General features: G+C 45.7%; 1 protein-coding gene across 1 annotated transcript in view; it reads right to left on the reverse strand.

Moving 5' to 3' along the window:
* LOC147111911 (protocadherin Fat 4) overlaps window positions 1–14,779 on the reverse strand; it is a 142,106-nt gene that overhangs the window by 101,298 nt on the left and 26,029 nt on the right. The window contains exon 4 of the mRNA XM_085999299.1: window positions 6,002–6,912. Within this exon, the coding sequence (XP_085855425.1) occupies window positions 6,002–6,912 (911 nt within the window). The remainder of the gene's footprint in view (window positions 1–6,001; window positions 6,913–14,779) is intronic.

Consider the following 14,779-nt stretch of genomic DNA (forward strand, 5'->3'; position numbering starts at 1 on the left):
TCTTAGCACAAGATAGACAATGGACATGACTCTCTGGCTTCCTCTCACTCTGACCATCAACCTGACCAAGCAAGTCTCGCTGTGGCCGCAATGTGGAACTTCCAAAACCAAAATCACAGAGGCCATAACGTCAACAGTTTGCCATCACCAAAGTTTAATATATTGACAAAGGGATAACATTTAATCATTAAACACAAAAAAACACCCAAATGACTGCCTGTGTGACTACTTGTGCTTTATCTTCCTCTTACGCATGCTCCTACGTGGTGCTTCCCCTGTGGCTTCAACAGAAGTAGAGGCCCCTTGCTCACTTTCATGCTGCTCCTGCTTCGACACCTTTAGCGGGTGTCCTCTGGGTTTGCAAGCCTGTGAGGGCTCGCCAAAAGTCTGCTCCACCTGCGGCTGTGCAGGGGCTGAGACGCCCATCTCAGTTGGGTGAGGACTCTGGTGGGGCACTGACCGAGGGCAACGCAGTGGCATGGAAGTGTGAGCGCTTGGACAGGAGCCCCCACTTCCTTGTTCTCTGCCACCAACATCCCTCTCATGGGTCAGCCCCACCTCAGCACTAGCAAGTGGCTTGAGAGCACCTTGCTGCACATCAGGGGGGCCATGATGACCCGTCTCTGTATTGGCAATCCTATTGCTGAGGACTTCCATGAAGCTCTGGTGTCTCTGATCAATAGCTGCCCATCGCTCCTCCAGAGATGTCGGTCTATTTTGAACATTGACCAGATATTCAACACTTTAGCGACTTATCTCCTCCATGGCCATGGACATCGTCTGCAGAGAGGCAGCCATCGATACCACGGAGGTAGACATCGCTTCCACGGAGGTAGCCAACCTTTCCGATGAAATGCGTTCATGCACCAATGACTCCACAAAGGCTCTGCTCGTATTCGAGTTGGACTCCGCCATCCTCTCCACACACACAGTGACCCTGGAGACAAAACCTGCCAGAGACTCCTGCTCCTGTTCCTGGAGTTCCAGCACCGTTCTCCTTCTGGAGGGACCCGGAGGCACAGGGTCCACATGCAGCGGAGCCGAGCTGGCAGAGTCCTGCGACCTCCGCCGAGGACTCTCCACTGCTGTCCCTGTCTCCACCATCTGCTGATGCTCACTTGTGAGCTGTGATACACCAGGTGACAACACTACTCTATGTCCCGAAGGTCCCACTGAGGTGTGCGTATCTGCGCTGGTGCTGGATGCGCTGAATTCTGGTGACGCTGCACCCTCAGAGGTTGCAGGTTCCTCTGAGGAGTCTTCCACCTTGGGCTCCTCCTCCTGGACAGTGGGGTGGGTGTGTGTTGATGGTCCTGTGGGGGAGTAAAGGAATGAGTTAGAGATGTTACGGTAGTGTGGTTTGCATATGCATTAGCGCAGATGATCAATTGCCATTCTATAAATGTACATCAGCAGCCATTTTAGTGACCCCTGCAATGTAAAAGAGAGAGATACAAAACTATTCTGTCACCAGCTTGCTCTGCTGCGCCCGTCTGTCCGTCCCTTACTTCCACCTCCATCTCCGCGCCAACGATTTCCAGGGCCGCCTCTTCAGCATTGGTCAAATGGGCGAGGGAAGGTGGCCCTCCTCCAGTCTTTACCCTTTCCCTTTTATTGTGGGCTATCTTTACCTGCAATGAGGGAGACAAGTGGGGTTTGAGTGAGAATGATGGAGTGAGTGTAGAGAGTCCAAAGCCTAGATGCTTAGAAGGAGACAAAGATGGAGTGAGGTTCCATGTCCAAGGGCCCTCCCTGTGTGTTGTTAGTCATTGTCATTGCAAAACATTGAAAGGGAGTGTGAGGGCAGCATAGTCGAATAGTGAAGTGATTCGGTTCATAGAGTGAGAGGGGTGGTTAAGGGTGCAAGGGTTGTAAGGGTAAAGTGGGATGTGTAGGAGGAGGTTGACAATGCAGAGTGCTGGTGATGAGAGAGGGGAGCAGAATGAGGGTCAAGCTGATGGTATACTCACTTTGGCCGATCGTACAAGGTCATTGAACCTCTTGCAGCACCGCAGCCATGTTCTGCTGCACACAGACCTGGAGATGACATCCCATGCCAGTTTCCAAGTTGTGCAGCATCCACAAAACAGCAGTGAAATGACCCAAGGCAGCAAGCAGCCCTTCAATGAAGCTGCATAAGTGACGTCAGCAGAGGCGAGTTTCAGTTCCAAAAGAGTAATTGGCCCAGGGGAACCCACACGCCTGGAATTAATTGGCCAATTAGGGGAAAATCCAAACTTTTTCCCACCTGACAGTGGAGGCGCGTTCGGCACCCGCCCACCCCCAAACCCGCTCCCAACCTGCCTCCAATGGGAAAATTGCCCCCTTAGTGTTTGTGTCGCATTTCATCCTTTTGACACATTTAACCGACTTACCAGTGCGAGTCTACTGAGCCAAGGAGAGGCAGACTCATGCTGGTCAGTGCATAAGCCAATTTCAGAATACATGCCCTCATGTCTTGATGTCATGGTCACTTTGGTTTCAGGGGCACTGAGCTTTTCTACTGGAGTCGTCATAGTGCTGCTTCTGTGTCAGACCACCTACTGAAAGTGCCCTTGCTGGAAACAGAGCAGCTGAATTGGGGTGAGATTTGACTGCTCAATACTAAGCTTATTTCATCAAATTCACACAGCGTGAATTCACTATGCGAACCAGTGATGTCACTGTGGGAGCTGGTTAAATATCTAGTTAGGAAGGACAGTGGAGGTTATAGGTGCAGGTATAGACTGAAATAATCAATTATTCCTTGGGATGTAATTGTTTCCTGCTGTTGAGGCAGGGTGAGTGGGAAATGTTGCCTGTGGAAGGATAAACTAGATCACTATAGACCAGTTAATTGAATGTCAACTGTGGGTAAATTCTGGGAATCCATACTTTGTGATTAAATTAGTGAGCATTTAGAGATGAATGGGACAATCAAGGACAGCTAGCATGATTTGTAAAACCAAATTGTTTTTGACAAATGTAATAGTTTTTTGAAGTAGTGACTGTGTAGATGAAGGGAATGCAGTAGATATTGGAGGTAAAATTCCCTGAACCCTGCTGCACTGCTGAAAGTGTGACGGGGCCGGATTTCTGGCTGCCAGAGTGGCTCGTCATTGATCCCATCCCCAATCCCAGGAACAGGATCATGAGCATAAAAGTTGTGGGGCACCCGTGCTATTTATTGTGCTTCCTGGGCATCTGCCCGGTGGAGGCCCAGGAAAATTGGAGTGGTACTGTGCTCCTCTGTTGGGGGGAGGGGCTGTTTGTTTTGGCTGTAGAATAATTTTTTAAAAAGGCGTCATATTCTTTGCAGCCGCTTTGTTAATGGCGATTGATTACTCTTTCATTGGGAAACTGATATTGGGTCCCCAGTGATTGACTGCAGTTAGGAAACCAGTATTGGGCCTCCAACCCTACCATTGTATAGTCAGTACCCCTGTGTCATGCAGTGGTATTTTATCTTGGCTGCAGGAAAGGCAGAACTGGTAGTATTTCTGTTGGGGGGACTTAAATCTTGCTAGTCCCGCTTCTTTGAGTGATATCATGGCAGAAGGGGCATGGGGAAAAAAGAACCAGCCCCCGCTTCCTGTTCAAATTCTAGAATATAAAAATGGGTGGATTTCCTGGGGAGGGAGGAGTTGTGTTCACACGCTGTGGAGTTTTGACAGCGTGCATCATTTTTTTTCCGGCAGAAGCCAGCCTGATTGACAGGCTTGGCTCCCTGTCGGGCGGGGGATGCTCCGGAGGAGGCTGCAGGCCAGGAGCAGGTTGTGGGCCAACAGGTGGGTTAGTGGTAGGGTGAGGGGTGGGTCCAGATATTGAGGGGGCCCCAATCCTGGAGGGGGCAGTCGGCGATTCCGTGGGGGTCCGCGATAATGAGTGGGGAGGTTGGTGATCCGGGGGTGGGGGGCAAGGTCGGCGGTGCGGAGAGGGGGAAGCAGGTTTGCTTGGTGGGCCAGGGGGAAGCACGCCTGCTCCTCCTAGCCTACAAGCAGTGCTGGAAAGGCGCTTAACTTGTCCCCAAAGCTGTCCTTGCCTTCCTTTAGCTGCCAGGTTTTCCGAGACCCGGGAAACCTGGCCGGCCAGGGTTAAACCTGGAAGACAGATAAAATGTGAGGCATGCAGCCTCATTATAATATTTAAATGACCAACCCACCTCCTGGGAGTGGGTTGATTTCCCCCCGCCCCGTCCCTTCGTTAAAACCGGAAGTGGGCGGTTTCGAGGTGGGTTGGGTTTGCATTTGAGAATTAAAACATTTCACAGCCCACCCAACCCAAACCCACCAGTTTTTGGGGGTTAAAATTCCCCTCAATGTCTCCAGAATTCACTGATAGGTGCACTTTTGTTCTTGATGTATTAGATGATTTGGACTTGGGCATAAGGAGCATGATGAAATTTACTGAAGGTTAGGGGGGCTTGTCAAACAGCAAGGTGTACTGGAAAAGACTTGTACAAGGCAATGGTTAGACTACAGGTAGAGTCCCATGTGCATTTTTGGGTACCCTATTATAGAAAGGATATTAAAGCCATAAAGAGCATACAGTGTAGATTCACCAAACTTAGCTCTCTGGTTGGCTCTGTCACAAGGTTGTGGGTTTAAGTCTCACACCAGAGACTAATGCACATATTCTAGGTTGGCACTTCAGTGCAGTACTGAGGGAGCGCTGCACTGTCAGAGGTGCCATCTTTCAGATGAGGCATTAAACCGAAGCGCCGTCTGTCCTCTCAGGTGGACGTAAAAGATCCCACGACATTGTTTGAAGAAGAGCAGGTGAGTTCTCCCCGTGTCCTGCTAAACACTCAACCAGCATCTAAAACAAATCGTCAGGTCATGTGTCTCATTGCGGTTTGTGGGAGCTTTCTGTGGGCGAATTTTCTGCTGCATTTCCAACATTATAACAGTGACTACACTTCAAAAGTACTTAATTGGCTGTAAAGCGCTTTGGGACACTCTGAGATTGTGAAAGGCACTATATAAATGCAAGCCTTCCTTTCTTTTCTTTCTAAGAAAATATAGCTATGAAGAAAAACTTGAGGTACAGTCCCCACCATGTATACCGTCCCCACTTATGTGGAGGAAATGATGCGAACCATATTAACCACATTAAGCGCACCAACTATTTTGGCCAGCGTAAGCAGCTGTTTGCATCTCATTAAAGTGCAATTATCTGTCATTAAGTCCTTTCAGGCAGCCCAGTCATCCCAGTGACCTGTAGAACTCCTTCCAGTGCTGCTTACAAAAATTTACCTGCTATAGTGGTGAAGCTGACTAGACCACTGCGTACTTCAGTCCCAACCGTCAGAACTTCTTTAGCATAATACTTCCCATGCTCCAACCCTGCAGAGTAAACTCTTACCGAAAGTAATTATGGTTGCATTAATTAGTTACTTTGAAAAGAAGGTTGGCAGATACTTGGTTATGAAAGAAATTTAGTTATAGATACAGGTAATCAAATATTCTACCAAGTTCAATATATCCTTTTACCAGAAAACGCCCCCATGCTGCAATGGCATGTGTCATTAGATAGCACGGTCCCAAGCTGCATTGCCCACCACCGCCAGGATCTTGTACTCAGGTTACACCTGCCACCGCGTAGTATAGCGAGCAAATTGCATTGACACCAGCGTGTCCGCTATAAGCAGTGGGGACTGTACTGGAACTATTTTCAAAAGAGCAGAAAGGCTAAGAGGAGAACTAATGGAGGTTTCTAAAATGATAGAAGAGCTTGCATTTACTGAGCACCTTTCACATTCTTAAGACATTGCAAAGCACCTTACAGCCAATGAACTACTAGTGTTGTCATTGTTGTTTGGTAGGTAAACACGGTAACCAAATTGTGCACAGCTATTTACCGAACTTTCCCTGAGAATCCATGATAGAGTAGATTATATATGGTTTGATTTCATACTTTCTTTTCTGCTGTGATCAAATGTTAAACAATTCAAGTATATCAAGAATTAAAATATCTGTTAAAGCATTCAGAGAAGATACATTTTTTTAAATCTCCTATATACCTGATAGACAATTTGTGGAATTGCATTTATATTCTCCAAGAAATGTAGAGTCATTTTCATGGGCTGGATAATTGGTGCAAAATCATTGACATCTCGGAGTACAACATTGACAGTGGCTGTTCCTGACCTGGGACTGCTTCCACCATCCAATGCAAAAACCACAAAAGAACACACTGGGGTTTGTTCACGATCCAGATTCCCAGACACTGAGATTAATCCGATGAGTGAATCAATGTAAAAGTCCTTGCTGCTGATGATATATCGAACCTGTCCATTTTTGTCTTCATCAGGGTCAGTAGCTGAAACTGCAAGTAAATCTGAGCCACGAGGTATATTTTCATCCACTGTGACAGTATAAATGGGTTGAGTGAAGGCAGGACTGTTGTCATTGACGTCAGTAATGATTGCTGTAATGTTTATGGAAGAGGACAGTGATGGCTGTCCTTTGTCTGAAGCGGTCACATCAATTGTAAACCATTTTACTAGTTCTCTGTCAAGTTCTCCAATCACGCTAAGTTCCCCACTTGTTGCGTTGATGCTAAACTTGTTCCCTGTAAATTGCTGCAGGGAGTATTCAACATGGCCGTTGAGCCCACTGTCCAGATCAACGGCTTTAACTGTCATTATCACCGTGCCAATCGAAGTATCTTCAGGAAGGTAGACAGTGCTCGCAGTTCTGAACTCGGGGGCATTATCATTCACATCATTGAGCTTCACCGTAATCCATGCACTACTTGTGAAACGCGCTGAATCACATTCAGCCTGGTCAGTAGCTTGAACAATTAAAGTATAGATAGACTGGCGTTCCAGGTCTAATGTCTGTTGGACCCTAAGCACAGCATTTCTGTCAACCGTAAACTGTCCATTGCGATCCCCTGAGATAATTTTAAATGTCAAAGCAGCATTCAGACCTGGACAGTAGACAAATCACAGCATTAAATAATGTTTGGTCATTTATACATCACTTATACAGAGCATTTCCTATCCAGCTCAATATTTACTGTAGGACTGTCAGCAGATCAGTATCGCAACCAGTCTCTGCTCAACTGATGCCAAGCCTCACTATCCTAGATTATATATAAATGGTGTATTAACATTTACATAGGAAACTGGGAATTTGTCACTGTTTAACCGCTAAATGAATCCACAGACAACTACATACAGTACTTCTGTTTCCAACAGCCGTTATTCCTGTAGGTGTTTCTTCAGGAAGTAGACAGTATTTACAGTTCACACAACATTGAACTTCATTGTAATCTGAATCGGGGTAACTTTCCCAACCTTTTATTCTCCTCCTACCAAATTTTCATCCCCTCTTCAGAGCAGCTGAAGGCAGTTAACAAGGGAAACTGGAGTAATCTGGTTAACCTGGTTCTCCTGTAGCTGGGCTCAGCAAGTCTTTGTTTCAGGGCCTATAAAAACAGGCTTTGAAGTGCAATTTTGCACTGAGTGCGGTTTCAACAGAGTGCTGAGAGTTGGGTGAGTCAGGGAGTCTTGTGAGGCAAGGCCTCAGAGCTTCGGCGGGTGCTTCAGCGGTAGAGCGGGCCTACAAAGGGCTCCAGAGACCAGGTAAGGCTTACTTTACTGGTGGTATTGAATTAATTTAATTTAAATTGATTAAAGGGGTAGGTCATGCCAGGAGAGCCCAGCTGGGTCATTCTACAAAAACAGTGGCATTCCTGTCTCTCACCTTTGCAGCAAGCAAAATACTTTAAATGAACTTAATGATCACATGTAATATATATTTTTGATAAATATACACTGTTCTTTTAATAATAAAACATATTTGAGTCATGTAATGAGCAATGCTTGTTTTTTATAATTTATATAAAATACCAAGTGCAAGCAATTTGCTTGTCACTCAGATCATGTATGGAAGTTTAGAGACATATTCTGAGTTTAAAAATATATTTTTCTCCTACTTTAAATGTCATTAAGTAAACACAAATGTCACATTTATGGAATGGAAACCTAAAAAAACTAAAATACCAACTAAATATTATAAATAATATAACGGTAATAGCGGTAACCCCATGTTATGTCACTGGTGTTACTGCTTCACAAAACACACTATTTTGAAAAAATGCAATGACTTTTGGAAGTACTTCCTGGTTCAAGAGGTCATTGGAGGAAGTGCGACCAACAGAGGCACCTGGTGAGTCTGCTGTCTCTCTTCATTTGTTATAAATTTGATGATTTAGTTGATAATTTAATGCGAGGCTTTTAAGTATGTCATTGGTGTTAGTCATTTCATAGGAAGGGAAATGAGAAATTGATCATAGAAATTGATTAAATTAGATATTTGAATGATTTTAATATGATTGAAGACATGTGGTCTGAGGTACGGTGGCAGCCATTTTGTAAAAAACATTTTTTCTGCAAATTGTCATTGGTGTTACCGTCATTGGTGTTACGACTCCTCCTGGTAACACCAATGACAATCAGTAACACCAGTGACATTTTTGTGTAAATGAGCTTTTATAAAAGCTTCAACAAAAGTTATTAGGGCAAAATAGCACATATTGTTTCATTTTCATAACTTCCTATTGTTATTATTGTTCCTTTTGTCAGGTATGGCGAAATTGAGTGCAGCTGAGAAGCAGAGGCTTTACAGACAGCGCAGGGATGCAGACCCTACACGTCGAGCAAAGTACTTAGAAGAAAGGCGTCAGGGTTATGCCAATGATATAGCAACAAAAAAAAGAAAGAAAATAAATGATCTCAGTGAAAGGGCAAAGAGAGGTCAGCGCAAGGCATGGCGAGTCAACCAGGCAAGACACAGGCAAGATATGAGAACATGTTACAGTCTCCAAGAAATCATTGTAGGAGCTGTGCCGCCTACAGGACGTGACCACTCTGCTCCACAACAACCACACCGACCTGATGTCATTGAGACTCACCATAGCGGGCAGTGGTGTATTGTGAGGTATGATGACCAGCCATACCCTGGCATTATACTGGAGGTGGAAGAGCACAACATAAAAGTCAAGTGCATGCACAGGAATGGCGTGAACAGGTTTTTCTGGCCAAGCCCAAGAGATGACGTAAACTGGTATGGGGACGACCAGATAATGTGTTTCATGCCAGAGCCAGTTCCTGTGAACAAACGATCAATTCAGGTTGACCAGAAGATCTGGACATATTTGAAGGGGCAGTTGGATGTGTGACCACAAGTCAAAAACCAGTTGCTGGAAGCCTAAAGTTGATGTAAAGACAGATTACTTTGTTTACTTGTGTTCTAATGAGTATGTTTTATATCTGGCTCAATCAGGATAGAACCTAGGCTACATGTTTTATGAGTTTCTATGAAAATGGTGATGTTGACTACGATGTTGATGACAATGTTCAGACACAATCATTCTTGGTCTTGGTCTTGGTCTTAATGTGCTCTCTTTAATGTGCTCCTCTTTGGTCTTAAAGTGCTTTGGCTAAGTTTTTTTATGTTATTACTCAAATTATATGAATCTCTCAGTGCTGTAAATGAGTTAACTGAAAAAAATGGCACATTAGTTAGATGAAATGTAATAAATTCATTGAGTTGTTTGAAATAGTCTGGGGTCAAGTCATTGGTGTTGTATTGTGTCACTGGTGTTACTGCATGTTTTTTTCAGTGATATGATAGCAAAGGTGTCATTTTTGACTTTATAATAATTTTGTGTTTGTTGATTGTTGCTTTATTCATGAGTTAGCAGTTTACAGATAGTATCATTCAATTTTGATGACTGTCCTTCAGTTATTGTTGATATTATAGCAAAAACATGATGGCGCAAATGAAAAAATGTCACTCAATGTAACTTTACACAGACCTGATTATAATAAATAAATAAATAATCAAAACTTTTCTTTAAATTATTATCAACCTACTCTGTCTTTCAGTATATGTGCAGATTGAATTGAGAAATAGCATTCTGATAAGCCTTTAATTTTGTTTAAGGTATAAGTAACACCAATGACAAAAAGACGGCACAAGCATTCTTTGAGTGAATGTATAAAAATAATTAAAATACATTAAGCTTTCATTTTTGTGGATTGATAAAGTTAAGAGGTTAATTAATATTGTACAATAAGTTTTGATTATGTAAAATGAAATACATTTCAAGACATCTTGCAATTCCAAATGCCACCGTTTCTGTAGAACGACCCAGCCCCATGATATGTTCCTCTTGCTCTATGTGGGAATTCAGGGATGCTGCCAGTGTCCCTCACCAACATGTGTGCCAGAAATGCATCCAGCTGCAGCTGCTAACGGGCCATCTTGGGGCGCTGGAGCTGCGGGTGGATGGGTTGTGGAGCATTCACGATGCTGAGAGGGTTGTGAATTACTCGTACAGTGAGTTGGTCACACCGCAGGGTAGGGCTGCACAGGCAGAAGGGAAATGGGTGACCACCAGGCGGAACAATAGAAGCAGGCAGGTAGTGCAGGGGACCCCTGTGGCCATCCCCCTTTCAACCAGGTATACCGCTTTGGATACTGTTGGGGGGGATGACTTACCAGGGGAAGGCGGCAGCAGCCAACTTCCTGGCACTGGGGGTGCTCCTGCTGCCCAGGAAGGGAGGAAAAGGAGTGGGAGAGCAATAGTGGTAGGGGATTCTATAGTAAGGGGAACAGATAGGTGTTTCTGTGGCCGTAGACGTGAATCCAGGATGGTTTGTTGCCTCCCTGGTGCCAGGGTCAAGGATGTCACTGAGCGGCTGCAGGGCATTCTGGAGGGGGAGGGCGAACAGCCAGAGGTCGTGGTCCACATTGGTACCAACGACATAGGTAAAAAGAGGGATGAGGTCCTGCAGCAAGAATTTAGGGAGCTAGGTAGAAGATTAAAGAGCAGGACCTCAAAGGTTGTAATCTCTGGATTACTTCCAGTGCCACGTGCTAGTGAGTATAGGAATAGGAAGATAGAACAGATGAATGCGTGGCTAAAGGGATGGTGCAGGAGGGAGGGCTTTAGTTTCCTGGATCACTGGGTCTGCTTCTGGGAAAGGTGGGACTTGTACAAGTCGGACGGTTTACACCTGAACCAGAGGGGGACCAATATCCTTGCGGGGAGGTTTGCTAGCACTGTTGGGGGGGGTTTAAACTAACTTGGCAGGGGGATGGGATACCGAGTGGAGCTATAGTAGGGGGTGATTTACAGCCAAATACGGAGGAAAAAACAAGTCAGCTGGGAAGGCAGAGCAAATATGTGAAGGCAAAAGGGAATATGGCAAGGCTGGAAGGCATTTATTTTAATGCAAGGAGTCTTGCAAATAAGGTGGATGAACTGAAGTTGTTGTTGAACACATGGGAGTACGATATTGTTGTTATCACGGAGACATGGTTGAGGGAGGGTCAGGACTGGCAGCTCAATATTCTGGGGTATAGAATCTTCAGGCGAGACAGAGGGGGGTGTAAAAGGGGAGGGGGTGTTGCAATATTAATTAAGGAGTCAATTACTGCTGTAAGGAGGGATGATATATTAGCGGGTTCATCGAATGAGGCCATATGGGTAGAACTTAAAAACAAAAAGGGGGCAAGCACTTTGCTGGGAGTGTACTATAGGCCCCCAAACAGTCAGGGGGAGATAGAGGAACAGATATGTAGGCAAATCTCAGAGAAGTGCGAAAATAATAGGGTAATAATAGTGGGGGATTTCAACTTCCCCAATATTAATTGGGATAGTCAGAGTGTGAAAGGCTTAGAGGGTGCAGAATTCTTAAAGTGCATCCAGGAGAGCTTTTTGAGCCAACATGTAGAAAGTCCTACAAGAGAGGGGGCGGTACTGGACCTAATTCTAGGGAATGTAGCCGGGCAAGTGGTGGAAGTGTCAGTAGGAGAGCATTTTGGCAACAGTGACCATAATTCGGTGAGATTTAAGGTGGTCATGGAAAAAGACAAAGACGGCCCGGAAATAAGGGTTCTAAATTGGGGGAAGGCCGATTTTAATATGATAAGGCAGGATCTGGCCAAAGTGGACTGGGAGCAGCTACTTATAGGAAAATCCACATCAAAGCAGTGGGAGACTTTCAGAAGGGAAATAGAGAGAGTACAACGCCAACATGTTCCCGTAAAGGTCAAGGGTGGGACCAACAAGCAAAGGGAACCTTGGATGACAAGGGATATACAAAAATGCATTCGGAAAAAAAGGGGGGCTTTTGGCAGTTACAAAAGACTAAAGACGGAGGAAGCCCTAGAGGAGTATAAAAAGTGCAGGGGCATACTTAAAAAAGAAATTAGGAGAGCGAGGAGGGGCCATGAAATAACACTGGCGAGCAAAATAAAGGAAAATCCTAAGATGTTTTATAAGTATATTAAGGGCAAGAGGATAACCAGGGAAAGGGTAGGGCCCATTAGGGACCAAAGTGGCAATCTGTGTGTAGAGCCAGATGATGTAGGCGGGGTTTTAAATGAATTTTTTGCATCTGTGTTCACTATGGAGAAAGACGATGTAGACATAGAAATCGGGCAAGGGGACTGTGATATACTTGAACATATTAGCATCGAGAGGGAGGAGGTACTAGCGGTTTTAGCAGGCCAAAAAGTGGATAAATCCCCAGGCCCGGACGAGATGTGTCCCAGGCTGCTGTGTGAGGCAAAGGAGGAGATTGCAGGGGCTCTGACACAAATTTTCAGAACCTCTCTGGCCACAGGGAATGTACCAGAGGACTGGAGAACAGCTAACGTAGTACCATTATTCAAGAAGGGTAGCAGGGATAAACCAGGGAATTACAGGCCAGTGAGCCTAACATCTGTGGTAGGGAAATTATTGGAAAACATTCTGAGGGACAAAATTAGTCTCCACTTGGAGAGGCAAGGATTAATCGGGAATAGTCAGCATGGCTTTGTCAAGGGTAAATCATGTCTGACCAATCTGATTGAATTTTTCGAGGGGGTGACTAGGTGTGTGGATGAGGGAAATGCTGTGGATGTGGTATACATGGACTTCAGTAAGGCTTTTGACAAAGTCCCGCATAGGAGACTGGTCAAGAAGGTAAGAGCCCATGGGATCCAGGGTGCCTTGGCACGTTGGATCCTAAACTGGCTGAGTGGCAGGAGGCAGAGGGTGATGGTTGAAGGTTGCTTTTGTGACTGGAAGCCTGTGTCCAGTGGGGTACCTCAGGGATCGGTGCTGGGTCCCTTGCTGTTTGTGATCTACATAAATGATTTGGATGAGAATGTAAAAGGTATGATCAGTAAGTTCGCAGATGACACGAAAATTGGTGGGGTGGTAAATTGCGAGGAGGAAAGCCTCAGGCTACAGGACGATATAAACGGGTTGGTCAGATGGGCGGAAAAGTGGCAAATGGAATTTAACCCTGAAAAGTGCGAGGTGATGCATTTTGGACGGACAAATAAGGCAAGGGAATACACAATGAGTGGTAGGACCCCAGGAAGTACAGAGGGTCAGAGGGACCTTGGTGTACATGTACATAGATCCCTGAAGGCAGCGGAACAGGTAGATAAGGTGGTTAAAAAGGCATATGGGATACTTGCCTTCATTAGCCGAGGCATAGAATATAAGAGCAGGGAGGTTATGATGGAGCTGTACAAAACGCTGGTAAGGCCACAGCTGGAGTACTGTGTGCAGTTCTGGTCGCCTCACTATAGGAAGGATGTGATTGCTTTGGAGAGGGTGCAGAGAAGATTCACCAGGATGTTACCTGGGATGGAGCGCCTCAGCTATGAGGAAAGACTAAACAGGCTGGGGTTGTTTTCCTTGGAACAAAGAAGGCTGAGGGGGGACCTGATTGAGGTGTACAAAATGATGAGGGGCACAGATAGGGTAGATAAAGAGGAACTTTTCCCCTTAGTAGGGGGGTCAATAACAAGGGGGCATAGATTCAAGGTAAGGGGCAGGAGGTTTAGAGGGGATTTGAGGAGGAACCTTTTTCCCCCAGAGGGTGGTTGGAGTCTGGAACTCACTGCCTGAAAGGGTGGTAGAGGCAGGAATCCTCACAACATTCAAGAAGCATTTGGATGAGCACTTGAAATGCCATTGCATACAAGGCTATGGACCAAATGCTGGAAAATGGGATTAGATTGGACAGGGCTTGATGGACGGCGCAGACACGATGGGCGGAAGGGCCTCTTTCTGTGCTGTATAACTCTATGACTCTATGACTCTTTAGAAGGCATAACTCATGCTAAGGTTTCGTTTCATGGGTGCCAGCCGTACTTAGCTCAAGTGGCCACTTTTCGTGTCCAAGTCTAGGCAACGAGTGTTGAGAGTCTATTAAGTTACTGGGGTGAGGGTGGGACATAACAAGAAAGTAATAATCTGTCCCTATTCATACACTTTCCAGCATAAGTCACTGGATATCAATTAGGAGTGGGAGCCTTGATTATTTTTCCCTTTCCTAGCCCAGGATACCGGCCCAGTGTACTCTTTTTGTTGGGTACTTTAAACAAGTTTGACTGTAAATTAAACAAACTTCAAATGAAACTTAAACAAATTAAATTAAAATTTGATTGTCCGGGTTGATGATGCACTCCAGTCCCCGCGGCGCCCACCGGTCGCGGAAATACTCAAGCGTGCTGGCGGACACCGCGTGCTCCATCTCCAGGGCCACCCGGGCGCGAACATAGCCGTGGAAGAGAGGCAGGCAATCTGGCTGAACGACCCCCTCGACCGCCCGCTGCCTGGACCAATTGATGGCTTTTTTAGCCAGGCCCAGGAGCAGTCCTACGAGGAGGTCCGCCAACCTGCCCGCTCCCCTCCGCACTGGGTGACCGTAGATCAAGAGCGTGGGACTGAAGTGCAACCAAAAATCGAGGAGCAGCCCCTTCAAGTAATGAAAGAGGGG

The sequence above is a fragment of the Somniosus microcephalus genome, chromosome 10 (assembly GCF_052327205.1).
Source record: "Somniosus microcephalus isolate GS21.2 chromosome 10, FLI_Smic_1.0, whole genome shotgun sequence".
In the NCBI taxonomy this organism is placed as follows: domain Eukaryota; kingdom Metazoa; phylum Chordata; class Chondrichthyes; order Squaliformes; family Somniosidae; genus Somniosus; species Somniosus microcephalus.